The 22,653-nt window shown below is 45.1% G+C and overlaps 1 protein-coding gene across 1 annotated transcript in view; it reads right to left on the bottom strand.

Moving 5' to 3' along the window:
* Positions 1-2,823: 2,823 nt before the first annotated feature.
* The window catches only part of ARSB (arylsulfatase B), a 132,701-nt gene continuing 112,871 nt past the window's right edge, over positions 2,824-22,653 (bottom strand). The window contains exons 7-8 of the mRNA XM_079793522.1: positions 6,078-6,200; positions 2,824-5,293 (exon numbers count right to left, since the gene is read on the bottom strand). Coding sequence (XP_079649648.1) covers positions 5,028-5,293; positions 6,078-6,200 — 389 coding nt within the window. The 3' untranslated portion in view covers positions 2,824-5,027. The remainder of the gene's footprint in view (positions 5,294-6,077; positions 6,201-22,653) is intronic.

Genomic DNA, 22,653 nt, shown 5'->3' with positions numbered 1-22,653 from the left:
GATCTGGGGGCGGGGGGGGGGGGGGGGGGGGGGGAGGGAGAGATGGGGAAGGCTGAAGAGCTGTGTGATGGCTGGAGCGTCCTCCTGGCCCTGGCTGCCTAGGAAGTGCGACCAGCTTTTGGGGGGAAAGAAGGACCTGTGAACCCCAGTGACAGAACACACGCAGGTCCCACTCAGAGGGGCCTGCTCCTCGGCCTGGAGTCTTGGATGTGGCCCACATACTTCCATCACCTGTAACGCCTTAAGCCCAAGCCCTTGCATTCAAGCCCTGGCTTTAGAACAAGAAAACCCAGCTACCTTAGTGAAGCCCAAGTAACATGTCCACACCATAGAGCTGCTTCCCACACACCATCGGTGTATCCTCCAATCAAAGGCTTTAACTGCAAACATAGTTTATGCAGAAATAACTCACTAGCCTTATGGGTGTAAAACATAAAAAGCAAAATTTCAGGTAAACACATTCCTCTGTGGATCTTCAGGCTGCAGTTCCTCGACTCCTGAGCCTCTCCACCTCCCCTCTGCCCTCTCTGGGGAGCTCCTGTCTGCTGAAATCCCTGGTAGGTGAGCCTCTGGGAGCAGGGTCTGATCCCATGCACCTTCCTCCCCTTATTGCACAGCTGCTCGTCCTTACCTCCAATGCACAGTGCACACTTGAATGATCCTGGCTACAAAACGATTGCCGAGAGGGCAAATCCCAGCTTCGATTTATTTAATGTAAATAAAAGCACATTAAGTCCTGTTTACCGAGGAGGGGAGGAGTGTGTGTATCGACTCTGCCCTGCTCTGCAAGGCTCTGGTGCGATGTGAACAAGAGGCAGGTGCCTGATTACTGGCTTGCTTGCAAGCTGGCTCCTCAGTGCCCAGGCCTGGTCTTGAGGCCCTTGGAGGAGAGGGAGCGAGGGAGGGAAGAGAAGGAGGAAGAGAATGTGTGTGTGTGAGAGTGTATGTGAAACCATGAGCCCTTGGAGTAAAAATCCTGGGGACATCCATCCTACATAATAAAAAGGTAGTATGTAAATTACCATCACTCCGCTACGCCCACGATTGGGCCAGCGGGAGACACAGGGGGCGGGACTCGGGGTGGCTGGGGTGGTGATTGGGCCGGCAGGACGCTGAGCTCGCGTTGCAGCACAGACGGGCCTCTGGGGCAGCGAGCCAGGGCGTTTGGAGGTTTGGAGGCTGCGCGGGTGGGCGGGCGGCGCGGCTCCCGGGGGAGGAGTCTGGCGGCAGTTGGGCCACAGGAGCACATGGCGGTGTCCCGGTGTCCGCAGAGGACATGGGTTCCCACGAAGGCAGAGGAGGCGGTGGCCCCAGCCTTCCTGGGCGGGAGGCGAAGGCAAGACCCCTGCCTGGGCTCCGGCCGCAGGAGGATCATGCCCCCGCCCCGCCTCGCCCTAGGGGCCCAGGGACTTAGGAGCTGCCAGCCACACCGGGTCCTGACCAGCGGACAGACAGCTTACATGTGCATGATTAAATCATGCACTGGTCCTCTAGTGTTTAATAATGGGATTAAAATGAAGATTTCCAGAAGAGGTGAGATTTTACTTATCTACCATCTTGAATCTCCAATGAGGGCTCAGCCGGGCACAGTGGGATTTGAAAACCAGGATGGAAAGTGGCCACTTCATTCTTCTCTTAAAAGGGTATAAGAGGTTTATAGTGGCTATCTGGGTGGGTAGCTTAGGAAGTGTTTAATTTTCTTTTATAGTGTTCTGTATTTTTAAAAATGGTTAGAGACATTATTATCTCTATTTTTAGAATGACAAAGATTATTAAACGAAATACCTTAAGCTCAATGATTGATTTCCTGGGTCCGTGGTCGGCAAACTGCGCCTCGCGAGCCACATGCGGCTCTTTGGCCCCTTGAGTGTGGCTCTTCCACAAAATACCACCGCCTGGGCGAGTCTATTTTGAAGAAGTGGCATTAGAAGAAGTTTAAGTTTAAAAAATTTGGCTCTCAAAAGAAATTTCAATCGTTGTACTGTTGATATTTGGCTCTGTTGACTAATGAGTTTGCCGACCACTGTCCTGGGTGAATTAGTTTGAGAATGAAATCGCCTCTTCTGATGGTCACAAGGTTCTGAGGCCAGGCCCAGGGCAGCCTGAGTCACCCTGCTCTGCCTTGTGTCACCTGATGGGTGGCTCCTATGGCAATGGAGCAAAGGTGAAAGAGCTGTGGCAGGTACCTCAGCACTGACTGAACATACCTGCTCTCAGCGACTGGTAAGGGTGGTCACAGGTGAGCAGGCTGGTCTCTCACCAGCCTGAAATCAAACCTACACAAGCAATGGCTACTCTCTTGGAAAAAAATAGATTTTGAAGTTTAAGAGTTGATTGGGAAAGAATAAAAATGGGCCAACACATTTAAAAAACTGGGATAATCCCTTGCTGGTTTGGCTCAGTGAATAGAGCCTTGGCCTGTGGACTGAAAGGTCCGGGGTTCAATTCCGGTCCAGGGCACATGCCCAGGTTGTGGGCTCATCCCCAGTAGGGGGTGTGCAGGTGGCAGCCAATCAATGATTCTCTCTCATCATTGATGTTTCTATCTTTCTCTCCCTATCCCTTCCTCTCTGAAATTAATAAAAATATATTAAAAGAAGAAGAATAAAATAAATAAAAAACTTGGATAAAAATGAAATAACTTAAAATTTATCATTTTAACCATTTTAAAATGTACAATTCAGAGGCATTAAGTACATTCATGATGTTGTGCAACCATCACCTCTATCTAGTTCCTGAAATTTTTCATTGTACAAATCGAAATTCCACACTCACAGCTGACACATTCTAAAAGATCATTTATTTATTTATTTTTTTGTTCACCCATATGTGGGACAATTGTGAAGTAACAAAGAAAAACAGTTTAATAAACAAAACCTTTCTTTAAACATTAACAAATTCAGAAAGAAATGACATTAATACTTCTAATGAAAACATATGAATCTGTTCACAGTCTGGTACAGAAAAAAAAATCTAATGAGCGCATTCTATTATGGATAAAATAAAATCTCAGATAAAAGTGTTACAGAAAATTGATCTTTAAAATTCCCTTTAAATCCTGAGTGCTGAACGTGCACACTGTACGCAGCAACCAAGAAGGCAGAATCGGGGACAGCTGCAGGGAGAGCAAAGGAGGTCATCTAGCGATGCCTCCGACCTTAAAGTATTAATGGTACCTATAGCGCTGGATTAGAAGGATCCAGAAGGAATATTTGGGCTCAGTTAGTTCATAAATCTGCCACAGGCTTGGGGGAGGTAATAGTATTTTGGCCGGCTGTGTGCCAACCCAGGAGTGTGGAATAGGCTGGTAATAGGTGTCATTAGTTCTTGCACCATTTCCTTCCAATCATCCTATTTTAATACAATCCAAGTTGGGAGCGACCAGAAAACACAGCTACTGAATGGAAGGGTGGCTCTCCCAGGACCTAGCGTATTAGTTGGTGGGTTTGTTTCTAGTGTCCTATGAAGAATAGATAGAAGTGAGGATTACTGGCAAAAGAAGAGTACCTTTGGCAGGCATGATCCACCCCTCCCCCAGCGGACATTACAACTTTACCATGGCGTGTCCAATGACTGCCCAGATGTGCAGATTGTGCTCCTACCCAAGGAGGCAGCTTGAGAACAGAACATCAATGGTTGGAAGATATTTACATTATCTCTGTATTCAACTCATTGGACTACCACCTTTCATGGTGTGAGACTTTCTCATTTGCTCATTCGTCCATTTACTCATTCGTTTTTTAAAAAGTGTATTGAGTGCCTTCTACGTACCAGGCACTGGTGAAACGCAGCAAATGAAACAGTGGAACTAATGCAAAAAAAGAGTATAATTTTTGCACACATTTCTCTGAGTCTGATACTCTTTGGAGCTAATCTGCACTGATGCATGTGGGACTTCTTAGTGGGACTGAGAAAGGGCTGGCAGGTCACACTGTGCATCCTGCCCCTCACCCCAGAACCTCATCATCTCGAACAACAGTGCCCTTTCCTGGGGCTTTTCCTCACTGCTGGGGAATAGCAGTCAGTGCAACTCATCCTACATTGTGAGACAAAGCCACAGTCATGATAATAAACTCCATGTAACTAGAAAAGTGCTCACCAGACAGATGACCCAGACCCAAGCCTTGCCCACCCAGGCCTCTTCGTGTCTACCATGAACTCACAGAGCCGGGCGGGCCGCCTTCTCTGGCAGGGCTCTCACTTGGGTGTTAGGGGCAAAAGGAAGGCAGAGCTCAGTGTTCCCAAAACCAGTGGTGTTCAGAGTGGAGAAGCAAGGCAGCCTTCTCAGGCACAGGACGCCTGAGTCATAGGGAAGGGGAGGAAAAAGCCAGGGGGATCTGCGGGTAGCAGGAAGTCTAGACAAAATGAGCAATGGCTGGGGGGAAGTTGGGGGTAAAAACACAGTTCTGTATTGTAAAAAGCAGAACCAAGGAGTAGGCATGTTGCCATACTGGCCTTACCAGTGAAATGGGCCTTATGCTCCACGACGGGATGAGTGATGAAGTGTGTGAGCGAGGGTGACCAAGGCGCGTATTCACATGGAACGTCTGAACATGATCTCTCACAGACAGGGAGACCCCCTGGCCAACAGAGCCATTAACAATTGTCTGCTCCCTTCATTTGTTACAAGAAATGTGAGTCACTCCAATAAAAGCTGGCTATTGGCAGAGGGAAACCTAACATCTGACTTGTGAGGCAAAAGGAGCCAGCTGCTCCGGCCTCCAGGACTCACTAACTTCCCATTTCAAATCAAGTTCCCAGCAGACCCACGGCTCCGGAAAAAAGGGACGAACCCAATCACCCTCTCCTCTAGACACACACCCAAACCAACAGCGGGAGGGTTCCAGGTTTTATCATCTCTTAAATGCACAAGGGGTTGAAATGAGACAACCACGTTAAGGTGGTTTAGGGGCAAAGAAGGGCCAGGTGAAGCCATTGGGAGAACGAATGAGTCACACGAGTAGAGTCTGAAGTCCAACTTGCAACAGAAAGGCTTTCTAGCGACCCACCCAAGGCTGCCTCAGATCCTACATCCAAGGGCCCCAAGCCCCAGTGCCCTTGGGATCACAGCGGGGGTCCTGATCCGGGTAGAACACGGGCACCGAGTGCTTTTGGTAGAACTGTAGCCGGGAAAGGAGCTGCTTGACCACATGGGGATACTCCCTGGACAGGTCATGTCTTTCTTCTGGGTCCCGATCAATATCAAAGAGCCAGAGGGTCTTGGTTGGTGGGTCCGATGAGGGTATCTCAGAAACATTGTATTGTGATGGTGGAGGGAACCAGTGACCACAGCCTGGCAAAGAAATTCAACAGTTTATTGAAGAGAGACATGGTAGGTCAGTTCTAATTTCGTGGAGGGAGCCCGGGGTACAAAGCTGAGCTGGGTTGTGGGCATGGACACACGAAAAAGACGGGGTCCTTGATGCTGTGTCTGGATCGAAGACTTGGACGTCTGGTGCTTTAAGGAGACATGTCTCACTGCTTCACACCCAGGGGCATCCAGAAATGTGAATGCATGTATGTGTGCATGTGTGTGTGCGTGTGTGTGTGTGTGTGTGTGTGTGTGTGGGGAGGCCGGGGGGGGGGGTTGTCACATGACTCGGTATTTAGTGGTCATGGGCCAGGGATGCTAAAATGTCTTGCAACACATGGTGCGGTCCCAAACAATGAAGCATTGTCTTGCCATAGTCGCCAAGAATGTCCTCATTATACACACTGCTTAATTGCACCATGACCTTAACCATCATGCCACATATTCCACAGTCCTTAACAGATGTCGCTTTTAGAGAAGGTGCTCAGGGGAGGCTACACTGTGGGCTGAGGATGTAGCTTTCAGAGGTTCTCTTTGTTGTGCTTGAGAACCACTCGTATCTGAAATCCTTATTTTCCCTGAAGCACTAGAGTGGCATTTCTTCCCTTTATTCCTCCTACAGTTAATTCTTAGCTTTTTGGGGGTGAGGGGTCAGGATTAGCAGTAGATCCCACCCCTCCCCGCCCCCCACCCCCTCCCACCCCTGTTCATTCAGCATCCCCAGAGTTATGAGTTGTTCCATTTTGGGGAGTGCTGAGCATTCTACCTGGGTAGCCCGTGAGGAGTTTCCAGCTTCTGTGTCTAATTGCGGCATGGACAGATGTGTTGAAGGCTGAATATTCTGGAAGAGAAGAGTCACCCTTTGCTGGAGCCGTGCTATTCCCAGGACCTGGGAAGAAATAGTTGGGGAGAATGAGATCACTGCTATCGGAATGTGTCATTATAAATCAACATTTTATTTCCTTCTTGCAGAACAGTAGCTTTTATTCAACACTGGAGTGTAAATGTGTATCCTGCCACAGAAATGAATCTTCTATTAAGTATAAACAGAGCCAAAGTTACATTAAACGTCAGTCATAAACCACCACGAATATAAAAGAAATCCCAAAGAGATTAGAATACTAATTCATCCTTAAAATCACTGCGTTCTGCCAACGCACAGCTGGCCATGTGAAGAACAGTGTTCTGTTACAGCATGCTGGGTTGTTTGTGTGTTTTGCTTTTGCTGTTAAATGGCTGAATTAAATAAATACATTTTCTGTGTAAACTTATACCTAGGGAGAGAATATAATACACCATAAAATGTACATTTTAATGGAGTCTATTTCAAGCTATGCGAGGTCAAGCATGCCGTGATAAATAGTACATATATTAATTTTGTAACCACAGGTATGAAATCTAAAAGTAATTGAGCAGTGCTCAGCTAACCATTCAGACAGGATAATTATAGGTGTAGGAATAAATTTGGTATACAAATTATTGGCTGGTATTGTGGAGGATATTAATTTATCATCTTGAGGTCTTATGTGAATTGATCAATAGGCTTTTGAGGAGAGCAATCAATACGTGTCCCTCTTCCCCTTTTGAGTTTGGAACCAATTGAGGTAGAGGCCAAACAGATGAAGCTGAAAATACTGCTTTTGTTTCTGATAAGCTTGATTGGTGAGAACACAGTTTCAGATCTGTGACAGAGAAGCCTTGGTAATAACTGGCCCCTGACTTAGGAAGGCTAAGCCTCCCAGCACTGGTCTCGCTGGACATCCACCAGGCTCCCTCGGGATGCACAGCTCAGAGCAGGCCAGAGTGCTTCCAGATATCCCACAGACAAAAGGCTCTGACTTGAGCAAGCTTAGTTCCTTCTTTCGGAGTACTCCCTCTTTCACCTGCTTATGGGGAGGAGGGGTAAGGTCCAGAGAGACCCAAGTTCACCTCTAGTTGATGATCCTGGAGGGCAAGGTATGAAGGCCCCCCACTTCCTCTTACCTGTCTATGTTTAAAAGCCTCAACTTAGGGCCTAACTGTATAATATTTAGTCTAAGTCCACATTTATCTGTTAACTCTTCAAACATGGTTATAGCAATCACCTTGGGTGCACCTCCAAAGACATCCAGACCACCCGCCCAATGACTAATGGCCGTATCGGTGATAAGTCTGTGCCCGTGGTTGGTCCATCTGTCCATCTGGTGTATGGAACTTTGAGGGCGCCCTGCTCCCTGCTAGAGCAGACTTCTGTGCTGCTCAGGGCTGCACGCAGGAAGTGTTGGGAAAGGCAGGGTCCCCTTCTTTTGCCAGTCTTGTGGAAATGACCCCGAAGACATCCTGGAGACTGAGCCAATCAACATGGGTGGTTTCAGACCTTCAGTCCTAACAACTGCATACCAACAAGTCATTAGCACCAAAGAGGAAATCTTTTTGACTTCTTGATTCTGTTTGCTTGTGGCTGTTTTGGCTCCAATAGCTTGAGGAGGTCGATCACAGGAAGTGGTTCTTACTACACAGACTGTGGTGAACTGCAGGCCTCATGATTTACTCCTCACAAGTCTGTATGGCAGCCACGTTTTGATACCAAAGAATGTTAAATAAAACAAGTTTGCTTTGTGAACATAAACAACAACAACAAAAAGGAAATTCTGCTATCTCAGCTATACTTATATTTACATACATTTTTTTTCTCTTAAAACAAACAGGAACCTAAAATACCCAGACAATAAATAAGACTAACTGATGAAAGATTCTGTTATCTCAATGAATTTTTCATTTTCAGAAATTAAACAAAGGAAAAATGACAAGAAATAGTATAGCTAATACCCTGTGAGCTGTCACCCAGAATGAACAGATGTTAACATTTAGTCACATTCGCTTTTTTTTTTTAATTGAAGAAACAGGACAATGAAGATGAAGTGACAGTTTCCTCTGTCCCCATCCTCAATCGCAGACCCCCCACCCACTCCCCAGAGGCTCCTGCTTCACCATGAAAGTGTACAGGGTTTCCTTCCGCTGTTTAAAAATACGTTAACATAAATATGTGTCAAGGAATAATATATAGTACTGTTTGATACTTTAAAAATGCATGTGTGTGTAAAGCTATACATATTCTGCATCTGCTGTTCATCCACAATAGTATTTTTAGAGCCCTATTATAAATGCATATATATTTAACTGTTTAATATTTCACTATATAAAAAACACATTTTATTTAACCTGTGAGGGGCTCTTAGGTTCCTTCACTTTTACTTTTTCCTATTATAAGCTATCCTGCAGGGAACATGTTGCCCACAGCTCCTTGTGCACACGGGCAGGAGCTCCTCTGGGTATGTGCTTGGCAGAACGGTCTAGTTGTAAGGTGCACACATTTCCAACTTCACAGCATGTACTGATTGGCCCTCCTCCCAGGAATGTCCCTATTTCTTCACGTCCTCTATCCGATACTTTCAGAATTTAAATGTTCTACCTCTCTACACATTTTATTTTATTTTTTAAAATATATTTTATTGATTTTTTACAGAGAGGAAGGGAGAGGGACAGAGAGTCAGAAACATCGATGAGAGAGAAACATCGATCAGCTGCCTCCTGCACACTCCCCACTGGGGATGTGCCCGCAACCAAGTTACATGCCCCTGACCGGAACCGAACCTGGGACCCTTGAGTCCGCAGGCCGATGCTCTATCTACTGAGCCAAACCGACTAGGGCTCTCTAAACATTTTAGAGAGAATCTATAGCTTTTTTAAAAAATCATTTGACCAGCAATCCTATCTTTCTTGTTCTGTGTCAATCCTAAGACTGCTTTAAAACATTTTAAAATAACACTCACAGAAAAATGTGCAAAAATCACGCTTGACAAAGAGTGGACTCTCCCTTGTAAACACCAGCCCACTCAAGAAAGAGAACATTACTAGGACTGCAAAACTCTCCTCTCCCCAAGGTAAGTGCTTTCCTAACTTCAACTGGTGTTTTCATGATTAAATCCACAGTGTATGAGATAAGACTATCGAGATGAGGCATAGGAGGCAGAGATTACTTAGAATGTTAACAAACTTTTAGAATTTCTCTGAGAGAGTTGGATTAGATTCATATTTAAGAAATACTTATTGCCCAGCCGGTGTGGCTCAGTTGGCTGAGTGTCAACCTATGAACCAGGAGGTCACAGTCCGATTCCTGGTCAGGGCACATGCCCAGGTTGCAGGCTCGATCCCCAGTGGGGAGCATGCAGGAGGCAGCCAATCAATGATTCTCTCTCATCATTGATGTTTCTCTCTCTCGCCCTCTCCATTCCTCTCTGAAATCAATAAAAATACATTTTAAAAAAGACATATTTATTGATTAAAAACTATGTGGTAAGAAAGCTTTGTGTTCTAAAATTCTATGGCATGAAGTAATAAGCAAAGAGACACCTATGGGAAGTTTTGAATGTAAAATCTAAGATATTTAGAAACTAAGTTATAAATAATAAAATTTCAAGTTTGGTGACTGGGAGAATAGAGTTGCTGCTGGCAGAATAGAGATGCTGGGACAAGAAATAGTGGCAATAATATGATTCTGGAGTCAGATATACCAACTTTAAAGAATTAATATTAGCTCAAGGTAGAACTATCACTACACATTGGAGCTAAAACACTGGCCCTGCATGAGAGGCTGAAACATACTCTCACTCAAGCACCATCCACAATGCAGTGATCACTGAACCCGGGGCACGCATTAGTTGTCTGAAGAGAGAAGCAAGAAGAAATCACTTGCCCAGAGACAGAGCACTGAATGCCAAAAACCCCACAGAACTGTTAGCAAATGAAGCAGAGGAGAAAATAATATGAGGAAGAAAAGCAGTTGAACAGGACATCACACAAGTCAAGAGAGCAGAGAGTTTCAGACCATGAATCACAAGTACCAAATATTCCACCCATCAGCTTAGTGAGTAAAAAAAAAAAGCAAACTGGATTTGTTAACCTTTGGGAAGAAAGTAGGAAGTTCAGAGAGAAGCATAAGCAAACCAATCTTTCTCTTTTCCTTCTGAGCTAAAAGCCACCTCTACGACGATAAGGCTTTCTGGCTAGAATAACTACTCAGTTATAAGATGGGTTAGTCATGTGGATTGGTTTTGATGTGAAAAAGATCAGCAGAAAACCTGATCAGCAGAAAACTAAGGAAATCAGTATTTTACATAACAGTTAATGAACTTTATAGAGGTCCTTGTCTGAACAGCCTCTGGAAATGTGAAGCAGTTCAAATATCCCGAGTGAGGAGGACCAATGGCTTCGTGGAGAACTGTGCTTGCCAGAGCCAGGGGTTCCGGGCGCGCCTGGGAGTGCTCTCTAGGCGGGATGGTGAGTTAGTGGTTGGGGTCCAGGTTCCCATCTCCACTTCAATCAGCACCCACCGTTTAACTCTTTAGGAAGGTATTGGCTAAATATAATGTACATCTCTACATTTTGTTTGAAGAAAGGGCCTTGGCTAAAATATATTTTGAAAGACAGTAATTAGTGATAGGTGAGGGATTCACCAAATGGAAAAGGGACTGAGATATGCCCACGGACACATCTGATCTCCTGGTATTCAACGCTTCTGTCTCTTGTTTGTACAGTGCATCCTCCTGACTCTTTGGAAACTACTGTCTCATATCGTCTATGATTGTGTTTTATAAAATACATTAATTTTTCTGGCTATGTACTTGATACATTTATTGTAGATAGGTTGAAAAACACACAGAAAAGTATGAGCAGGAAAATTAAAATTACCTGTAGATTTATTAGCTGTTGTTTACATTTTGGTGTATAATCCCTGAGACTTTTAACTACACAAAGCTTAAATAAAGTAAACGTGTTAGCTGACCTGCAAATAAGAAGAAAACAAACTCTTCACGCCTAGAGAAAACGGGGCAGGGTGGGGAGGAGTCCCCAGCATCAGCGCAGGCTGGGTCTCCTCTCACCTAGCGAGAGTTGGGCGTGGCTGGAGGATGGGGCTTAGAGAGAGCTAATGCTGTGACTGTGTAGGAAGGGATGGTAATGAGGACCTGGCTGTGGGACTGCAGTGGAGGCCTGCTCCCCCTCTCCCAGACGGCAGGGTGCACAGCCGTTCAGAGCACACGCTTTCAGAGCCAATTGCTTGGGTTTGAGTCTCAGCTCTATCACTCACTGGCTGTGGGACCTTAGGCATTAGCTGACCGCCCTAGGCCTGGATTTCCTCATCTGTAAAATGAGGATAATATCATCTACTGCACAGGATTGTTGTGTGGCCTAAATGTGATGATAACTATTAGCACTATGCCCGGCATCTAGTAAGTGCACAATAAATGTTATTATTACCAGTTGTGCAATCTTGGGCAAGTTTCTTAACTTCCCATGCCTCAGTTTACTATTTATAAAATTAATATAATAGCAAGTGGTATAAGGCACATGTAGTACTTAGTACAGTATCTGGTACACTGTAAGACTACTGTCAACATTAATGATAACAGCTAATACTTATAAGCACCTACTATCTGCTTCAAACATAAAACACTATGTTAAGTGTTCTAAGTTAACTCATTTATTCCTTGCAATAGTTCTATGAAATAGATAATAATGTCTGCCAAAAACTGTCATTAAATGCTAGAAAGGTTTTTTCCTTTTATATCCTCTTTTACTTAAGAACTTAAAAATAGGAGAAAAGTAGGCAGAAGCCATTATTATATCAGGAAACAAAAAACACACAAAACAAATCACTTCTTTGGCCTGGGCTTGGAGAGGATCTACATTTGCTCCCCCATTTGTGTTCCAGACTTTGAACAGCGTTAGGGGGGAAATATCAATGGCGGAAGTTTTAATTTGCTGCTTTCAGGGTTTAGTTCCTTTTCTGCCCTGTTGAGGGGCCTGCCATTTATTTCCTCTGAGCTCTCTTTCTTTTTGATCACTTTAATAATGTACAAAGATAAGTTTAAATTTTTATTCTAGCTCTAATGACCCATTTTATTCCTCCTGCTGATATGAAGCCATCTTCACACTTTAATGGCACATGCCTATTAGAACAAAACTTACTCGTTTGGGCTAAGTGAAGAAAACCCCCTAGCTTTTCTAGATATTTGGTTGTCAAGGTTTTTCCTAATATGGAATCCTTCATGTGTGTTCTTTAAAGTGTTTCTTTGTTAATTGATATTTTAGAGAGAGGAAGGGAAGTAGAGAAAGAGAAAGAAACATTGAGATGAGAGAGAAATATCGATCAGCTGCCTCCTGACTAGGAATCAAACCCGCCACCTTTTGGTGCATGGAATGACGCTCCAACCAACTGACCCACATCGGCCAGGGCTCACGTATGTTTTTTAATGAATAGGTAAGACTTAGGTTTAATTAGCACAGCTACCTTCAACTTCTGTGCTTAAGTTAAAAGTTTTTGAAAGTAGATTGTTAACTTATTACCTGAGTCAATACGCCTCAGAGTCTATTTGCACTAAACATTTGATTGGTGGACCATTTCTTCATGGCTTAATCCAAAAAAAAGTTCGAAGGACCCCAAATTCAAAGGAAGTTCAAGTCAGGATCCTTATTATGCCGCTAGTCTGAGCCCCACTGCCCACAGCCTGCACGTTCCCCAGATCACAGCGCACTGGGGCTACATCTGGCCAGACGCACTTGGGCACATGTGGATCAAATCTCCAGTCTGCTCATGGTTTTACATGTCCCCAGAGCTGGGGGCTCAGGCCAGGCTGCCTGGCATCCCGCTGTGTGGCAAGGACTTGCCTACCCAGATGCAAATGTGTACACTGTTGTCTTGATGCTTGTTTTTGAAAACCATTCTGAATCTAAAAATAGAAGTTTTCTCTAAAAATAGTTCCCAAAGAAACACTGGCTAGAAGCCCCACACTCTGAGCTGATGCTTCACTGACCCTCTTTGCATAATTTTCAAAGGCGAAAAAAGGTCCCAATAGCCATACGTACAGCCCCTGGGGCTGGAGAGCTGGGATTTACAGAATTGTGAGGAATTAGCAGCAGCACTCCCTACACTGTGGCTCTAGTTCTGGGAAGGAACTCAGAGAAACCACAGTGCATTTTAGTAGCTTTCAGAATAATCTCTCCTTCTAGTATCTTATTAAGTTACTTAACCACTCTGACTTCCTGTTTCCTTGAATGTAAAATGGGGATAAAAATAATGTCTACCTCCCAGGATGGCTGTGAGAATGAAATGAGATCCTATGGGTGGTGAGTGTGCTGTGCACTGTGAGTATAAATATCCTGGTTCCAGGTCTCTCGAATTCCCACCACAGTTGCCACAGGACTGGGCACACAGATGAAACTGATTGACCAACTGAAAGAAATCATTTCAGTTTTGGTTGAACCTATGGCCTTTGATTGATAGCCATCAAAATCAAGGTGTGATCAACAGCCCAAATCTGTAATGACTATTAGATCTGAACCAGCTGCCAAGGGAACAAGGTATTAGAAAATCATGGGTAAGAGGGGATGAGGAAATGTGGAGGTATTAGTCATAGGGTACAAAGTTCCGGTTATCTAAGTCGCAGAGATCTACTGTACAGCCTAGTGCCCATACTTAACAACTCGGTATCATCAATACTGTGTCATCAATACTGTATCATCACTACTCTATCATGCACTTAAAAATTGGTTAAGTATTCTTATCACACACAAACACACAAATAAATAAAGGGGGCAGGAGAAAACTTTTGGAGGAGACGGATATGTTTATATTATAGATTGTCATGATGGTTTCACAAATGTATATTCATCTCAAAAGTCATTGTCGTATACATTAAATATGTACAGCTCTTTGTATGTCAATCAGACCTTAATAAAGTGGTTTAAAAACAAATGAATAAAAAAATAATGTGAACAATGTAGCAATGCCACATAAATTCTATATGCTAAATCAGAGACCTAGCCAAATACTGTGAAAATAGAGTGAAACAGAACAGGGATTGCCAATTATAGTTCTACATTGGGACTGCCTGACCCCCCAGTCACCATCACACAAACTCTGTCTCCTTGAGCCCAGCACAGCTCAGCCCTGGGCTCTTGCCTGGCCCAACGTGGGCTGTTCGGTCTTCTGTCACCTCCAGTGACTTGAAATCACCATCTTTAGCAGCAGCATCTATTATGCTTGTGATTGTCTTGAGTAGCTCCTCCCTGCAAACAAACTCTATGCAGCTGCCCCTATAAAACAGCTAAAAGCAGGGAAGTCCAATGTCCACTTGCTTCATTGTTTTCAGTCCGCAGAGGGACTCCTCAGGCTCCATGGATCTCAGGGTGACAGACAGTGGCCAGCACACTCTGCTGGTGGCACCCACGTGGGCAGAGGTGCAAAGAAAGAGGGGGCTGTGGGCATGGGCAGCATGTCAGCCTTGGGGGACGGCGGAGCTGGTTTGTGATTCTGGGTGACAGTGGTCACATGCCCTTTGCTCGTTGGGGCCAGTCCCACCCCTCGGTCCCTGTACAGCTCTAGTGGCATGAACTCCGGAGAAGGGGAAAATAAGGAGGCCTGACCACCACTAAACCGCCCCCCCCCCCAAGTTCATCCTGACTTATTTCTGAACGTAAACCTGATTGCTGCACCTTTTCTGTTGCATCCACACCACTTATTTAGAATCCTCTTGGTGAAATCCTTACAACACAAAACAGGAGTATCGAGGAAAACATAATGCCAGACATAAAGCTAATCAGAAAAAGGTGAGGAGGAATATTACAGATGGCATTTATTACCTACTAGGGACAAATCAAATACTCATAATTTTTATACATGCAGTCCACATGACATATTTCAAATGAATCTCAAGTTTACAATGTTCAGTTTACAAAGTCGGTTTCTCTGACACCTACTCATTCAGTCCATATTTGATATTTTAAAAGTCCTAGTGAAAAGAGGGCTTTGATGTGGCTTGCTCAGCCTAGGTGGAGTTCAAATGTTAATCATTACTGAATTGTGCATAATAAGTATTCAGAGAACGTGCCTGTGTTACAGGGAACTTCAACAGTTGGTTAATGTCTGACATTAGCCCGGAGTGTCAATTGAGCAGTATAAACCAAGGACTCAGTGAATCCTCAACTCATGACTATGCTAGTAAATTAATCCATTTATATCTGAAATGGGTTACTCATTCATTTGCCTATAAAAATATTTATTTTGTTGATCATTCTAGGTGCAATATATTAAATCTTCAAAATGAATAAACCAAAGCCCAGCTGTCGATAATAAAATAATTTTGTTAAACCCAGCCGGTGTGGCTCAGTGGTTGAGCATTGACCCATGAACCAGGAGGTCCCAGTTCCATTCCTGGTCAGGGCACATGCCTGGGTTGCAGGCTCGATCCCTAGTTGGGGGCATGCAGGAGGCAGTCCATCAATGATTCATTATTGATGTTTCCATCGCTCTCTTCCTCTCTCTGAAATCAATAAAAATATATTTAAAAAATAATTTTGTTAAAACACCATAAATTCTAAAATAGTGGAAAATACATTTGTTGACTGAGTGAATAAAATGCACAAAGTGCCTGAGAGGATCCAGGAAGGCAGTGCGCACTGATCTGGGCCCTAAACGACAGGATGAACGTGGCAGGTAAAGAGAGTGTGACAAAAATGATCCAGAAAGTGGGGGGTGTCTCTCTTCTTGTATTTCTTCTTGTATTTCTTCTCCCTATGGAAACTTCCTCCTTCTCATAGTTTATGTACTTTCTCTGGCTCCATCACATTTCCGTTGCACCCTCCTACCCCCCGAGCCACCCTGCCTTCTTTCGACCCTGTGCCAGGTGAGGAGTGGGGGTGGGGGCAGAGAGACCCTGTCTCTCTGACTGCCCCTAAGACAGCTTCCACAGGAGCTCCTCTCTGATGCACCACGTGCACTGGCACATCCTGCACCCCCGAGCTGGGTGCCTCATCTCCACATTTTCCTGTTGTAGCTAAAGTGGTAGAACATTCAGACTGAGATGAGAGAGGGGCAGAGGATGGAACCCTAGAGAGAAACAGCAAGCAGAGCAGAGGGGAAGGAGCCTCCCAAAGACAGAGGAGGAGGTAGACTAGAAGGATGCTTCAAAATTCACGTGAAATAGCCCATGGAGAAATGGTTGCTGTCAAAGAGAGGAAAAGCATAAGAAAGCAGGGAAGGAGAGCCTGCATTTGGAGACTAGGATGCCATCCATGACTGTGGAGACAGCAATGTCCCTGGGCTTGTTACATATAATGCCCATAATAAACATGAACGAGGGCTCCAATGAGCTTACAATAACAAAGGCAGATAGAAGAGTGTGTACTTTCTCTAATCATCCTCCAATTAAAGTGAAAACAGATGATCATTTCCAGCTCTGACATCACTGTGCATGTGCCAACCACTGTTTCCACTCTGGGCCTGCCCCACAGCAGGCTAATCTAATGCAGAACTGTGGCTAGCCTTTGAATTCACATTTTTAGTTTGTCTTTCTCTAAATACAAGTTTTTCAAGTAATTGGTAGAGTCCGTCAGCAAATCGCTATAAATGGACACTGTGTATATATAAAAAAAGGGAAACTAACCAAAAATATTCCTCTTCAGCCTGTGATTAAGATGATGAGCATGAACCAGGCAGAGTCGTCTGTTCTCTGGCCAGGGATGAAAGAAGAAAGACTCTCTGCCCCGCAACATGGCATTTATTGAAATCCCAACTTTCACAAAGCCCCGCGGTCCAAATGCCTTGCTGAAGGCCACATTCCTGTGCCTTACAGCTCATATTCCAGGGCGCAGGAAAGACATGTCTAGGCTCTGAGCACATTTTTGGAGAAGGATAAAATAATGCAAATTTAATACTTAATTGGGAAAGGAGGCCCTGCCCATGGACTCAGCCCGCGATGGCTGTCAGGTGGGCCTGGCCTCTCTCTCTTGGCCGGGTGGTGGTGCCGACCTTCCAGACCCTGGGAGCTCACACAGGGGCAGCAGTGCGGCAAGCACAGTGCAGAAAACTAAAGCTGCCTGGCGCTCTTCCAAGGACAGCCCGGCACAGCATCGCTATCCCAAACCCGGCATGTTACACAAACCCTATAATCACTGAAATGAGGGCCACTAGGTGCTGCTTGCCAAAGGTAAAAAAGCAAAAATTTGAGACAACTCTTTCTAGCCTACCCTAGTTCTTGGCAGCAGCCCCGTTGAAACTAAGGATGTTTTATATTTTGAATCTATCAGGGTCTCCAATAACCCAGGATTCAGAACCATCTCTCGTTCCAAGGAAAACTGAACACACATCTGAGACAGTAAGCAAAGACAGTGTCTTTAAAGAGGTGCCACCAATTCTCCAGATCAATGTGCGAAGTTCAGTTGCCGAGTACCCACCGTCAGTGTTCATGAATTTATACATACTGATTTGAATCTGGCAGCTTGATTAGGGCGTCCAACAGCCAGCCAGACTGAGATTCCTGAAGCCTCAGTCCTTTCCCTAAAAACCTTGTGTTAACTGTCCCATCCATAACCCAAAGTGATTCCTGGCTGCTAGGCACCTCACACATATCCATGAAATGACTCACAGAAGAGGCAGATCTAAATCTGTGCTGGCCAACCCAGTCCTGAGAGACACTCTCTCCCTAGCAGCCATGGTGCCATCATTTTGAAGTCCAAAGGAGATAGGGGGGGGGGGGGGGAGGGGGAATACTCAACTCTACTGTCACTACCCACTCCTTCTCTTTCCTCTGATAGTATTGTTAGCTTTCACACTGGGGGCTGATGTGTACAGACAAACCTCACTTCTAAGACCTGCATATGGAAAATCAATTAAGATGGGGAAGGAAAAAAAACAAAAAACCAGAACTGAATTTTCCCATCTGACTCAAATATAAGAATGCTGAGACCTTCAGGCAGATGAGGACATGGCATGGTGAGCCTGCTGCATAGCAGGGGCTCACGGTACTAGAGGGAGGTGCTCTGCAAAGGTTAGGCGGTTCCCTGGTGTACCATACACTCAGCGCCTAGCACTGCGTAGGTATCTGGTAAATATTACTGAATAAGTCAATGAACTGGAGCTCCAAGGTTGTGGGTAGATTTTACGGTGAGCTCAGTAAGGTCAGACAGAGAGAAGGGAACAGCAGGCTGAGACACAGCCTGACCGTGGGAAATGTACACTTCTCAATTTCACACCTCCAGACAGGGCCATTGTAGAAGAATAAGGTTTAGAGAAAAGACACTAGGAAAATTAAGGAGATCATTATTATAGAATGAAGGAAGTTAGAACGACCAAGGGGCCTTAGACATCATGTAATTGATCTCCCCTTTGCATGCAGGAGGGACCAGAAGTTCAGTTCCCTGACCCAGCTAGTTGGTGTCCGAGATGGGAGCCGCTGGTCAGGTACCCAGCTCTGGGTTAGGTCATACTAACAAAAAGTTTGGGCTTTTCTTTTTGTAATTATACTGAGAAGGAATGTAACTTTAAATGTGTGGCCAGGATAAACCTGTGGTCCCATTGGGAGATCGAAGGGGCATCTCATGATGTTAAATGATAGATGTAAATGAACTGATAATGGCTAACATCTGAACTCCATTCTCCTGAGTGGTCAAAGAGAGGGAGGCTGTGTGCAAGCACGAGGAAGGGACATGTAGGTCCTTATTTGGTTGTGTTTGCTCTACTATGAGAGAACCTCTTATCTGCATCAGATAAAGAGCCTTCCTCAGAAAAATGAAGAGCACACATCCTGGGACCTGGAAAGAAGCCTTTATTTATTTATTTTTTAATCCTCACCCAAGGATATGTTTATTGATTTTAGAGAGAGAAGAAGGGAGGGAGGGGATATGGAGAGAGAGAGAAACCTCAGTCGGTTGCCTCCTGTACGCACCCTGATGGGATGGAACCACAACCTAGCTATGTGCCTGGACTAGGAATCGAACCCACAGCCTTTTTGGTGTACAGGACAACACTCCAACCAACCAAGCCACCCAGCCGGGGCTGGAAAGAAGCATTTTTCCTTCTCACGGAGAGTGTTTTCAATCATTCATTGGAACTGGAGCTCCAGGTCCAAAACTGACAATTCACCATAACACGTTCCCCTCTGCATTGGGGACACTTTTTGTATTAATATGATTAAATTAACCTGTCAGTCCAGCGGTATATCCTTTGAACACTTGAGAGAAAGCCAGCAGCTTCCTGGGGCTTTTCCAGTAGAAATAGCTGCTACTAAAAGGTGATTTCCACACATATCCCCTGCCTCCCTTGATCAGGAGATAATTACTGGGCTGTTAAAGCCGCTGAGGCTGAGGCCTGGCACACACACCATGTGCTTTTGTAGGAGTGCCAGAGGGAGCGCAGAGAGCCCTGGATGTGCACCCCTCCAGCCACCCCCGCAAGCTCCCATGGGGTCGGAGCGTCCAAGTTCCCACAGAAACAGTGCTGGTCCCCTTGGCTGGAGGGCTTGGACCAGCCCTCTGCCCCCTGCTTGTGGCTGCTTTCCTATGTGATCCAGCCTAAATGTCTTCCAGAGGCTCAGATGATGCAAGCTCTGTGAAGACTGGGATTCGTCCCCATGAAATACAGGAATTTACGTTACTTCAACAAATATTTATTGAGCATTTACTCTGCACCTGGTGCCATACCAGGAACTGGTTTTATTCCATTAGGTGATTATTTACTAGTGTTGAACAGCTACTGTGCACTAGGGACTGGGCTTGAGTGCCATTCCCTGCAAGGAGGTCCTGGTCCAGTGAAGGGCCTGTTCATTATTTCAGAGTTTCTCTCAGTTGAGGAGAGCAGGCAGAACTAGACAGGGTTCCTGGCCGTCCTGGTGAGTCAAGGGTATAAGCACAGTGTCTCAATGGCTCTAAGAGTGTTTTGCCATTAATGTTCTGAACACCATTTAGTTTCAAGGAGCTCACATAAGTTACATGCAGAGATAGACTCCTGCAAAAAGCAAGAGAAATACCAGGGGAGAGATTGTCTCTCAGGATTAGTAAACTGCTCATGACGATGCAACTGACACGTGGAGTGAAAAGAAAAAAGAGTGGTTTTTTTTTAATGAAAACTAGTTCATTCCTTTGGTTGCCTTGCCACTCCATCAGACCCACCTAACACTGGTTAGAGGGCTTGGCCAATGTAATCACACAAGTTTCTCTTAAGGAAGAAAGTTAGAGAGGAAGGTTGGGAACGGCTTAATTTTCATGTGACAGGAGAAATGGAAACCAGGGGACCATTCTGACTTATCAAGCAGGTGAAACAGCCACTGGGGGGAAAAGGGCGAGAGCTCAGAGGGATCAGGGGGAAATATCTTGACACAGCAGGCAATTAATACACTAAAACTATCAACCAAAGGCAGCCATGGAAGCTGCGATTACCCAAATGCTTTCCATAGGGGATGCTGGAGAGGAAACAACAGAGGGCGGGTCCTAATTTCACACATGCTGATGGCCAGGTAGAAACTGGCCCTGCTTTTCCCCAGGGGAGTTGGGGGGAGTTGTCTGCCTGCCTGTCTCCCACCTCCCAGTTCACTCACAAGTCTCCCTGCTCAAAGCTGTGAATTCTTTGGGAGTGGGGACAAGGTTGCCAGGGGTGTTCTGTGTCCTCACAGGTCAAGTCAAGTCTCCTATAAAATCAAGGACAGCTGGACACAGGGATTATATCACCAAGTTCTGTTTAAATTACTCGGTACTTAGTTCAGCAGGAGCCCCATAAGTATTTTTTGAGTGACTGATCTTTCTCTGCAACATTCATGACTCTATGGCCTATAGACTGTTGGTGGAGTCTCCGCATCCACTTCCATGGTTTTGTGAGAGTGACACACAGACAGTTGCTTAGAAACAGTGAGCTCCTGCCTGGCTGGTGTGGCTCAGTGGTTGAGCATTGACCTATTAACCAGGAGGTCACCGGTTCAATTCCCAGTCAGGGCGCATGCCCAAGTTTCGGGCTCGATCCCCAGAGTGGGGTGTGCAGCAGCAGTCGATCAATGATTCTCTCTCATCATATATGTTTCTATCTCTCTCTCCCTCTCCTTTTCTCTCTGAAATCAATGAAAGAAAAAAAAGAAGACAGAAACAAACAAACAATGAGCTCCTCAAAGGAATGTACACTGAAGAGTGAGGCCCCAGCCAATTAAACTAGTAAATCCCATTGTAAAGAGGCCGTTGAAAACACCAAAGCCTTTTCCTAATAATTGCTGAATCACATAACAAGCAAAAAGGCTTAATCCTATAATCACATCAAGTTTACCGGTACACTGAGTGACTTTCTGCATTTGCCACTTATCTCTGGCGAGAATCTGACATATCAGTGACATGTCCGAGCAGAATTGAGTCAGCAAACCCCACAGGCAGCTAATATTACAATGTTAGAACCTACATTTTAATCTGTGATTTTATGCAGGTATATAAAGATTTACTAAGATTAGAAAAAGGACAAAATGAAGTTATTAGGAAGAAAAATGTCTTTTTGTTTCTATTCACTAATTTTACTTCTAATTATTTTCCTTTCTATCGATCTCCCACCACGGAAGGAAGCGGCTAATGCAAATCTGGAAACATGGCAGTAACAACTATTTCTGAGAAAGCAAAACTCACTCTTTTCAGCAGAGTTTTCTGGTTCCCTCTGACCTTGACTAGAAAAGCAAGCATGAAAGAGGGAATGATATATGTGAGAATAAATATGGGGGGGGTGTCCTCTGATCCGGAAAACAGCTGGGTGAGCTGGCATGTCCACTGGCAGCAAATTTAAATGTTTGGTTGCTACTGACAGTGCATCGGGCGCTGGTGCATGTTCACAGCTCGACTCGACGCCTGGGGACGGGCCGCAGAGCCGAACCTGCAAGGAGCACTTCAAGAGAACTGTGGTGGAAGGGCGGCAGCCGGGGGGGCGGGGGGGGGGAGAGAGCCTGGATGCTGGGATACAGGAACCTGTGCTGCCTTGGGCCACCTACTTAACTTTTCTAAGACTGACTTTATTTTTCTGAAAAAATAGGAAAAATACTACCACCTACCTTCCTGGGGTTTCTGTGAGGATTACATGGGCCAATGCAAAAGGCTGAGCCAGTGCCTGGCACAAAATAGAGGGAAAATATAGTGATCTTTATTGTTATTATTACTATAAATTCTCCTCTGGCTTTATCCTCTTCTCCCACCCTATTGTGTAACTTAGCAACAAGAAAACTGGCACCCGAAGGAAATAGAGAAGAGGAACAGAGTCACAGTGTCCCCTGACATGCATAACGACGTTATATCTGAAGGATGTCGGGAGGCTATTAACAAGCAAGATCTTTACAGATGATCTCCTGGGTGCAACACACAGGGTCAGGTGCCACCAGAGAAGTGGGAATGAATGTCTCTCATGCTAACTGCTAACATTTATTCAGATGGCCCCTTCAGAAGCTTACAGGAAACAAACATGGTTTTAGACACATTAAGGTACTGAAGCTTTCAACCTTTTTTATCCATGC

The sequence above is a fragment of the Cnephaeus nilssonii genome, assembly GCF_951640355.1.
Source record: "Cnephaeus nilssonii genome assembly, chromosome: 2".
NCBI classification, from domain to species: Eukaryota; Metazoa; Chordata; class Mammalia; order Chiroptera; family Vespertilionidae; genus Cnephaeus; species Cnephaeus nilssonii.
The sequence above is the reverse complement of the archived record's forward strand: the minus strand, read 5'-3'. Positions and strand labels throughout refer to the sequence as shown.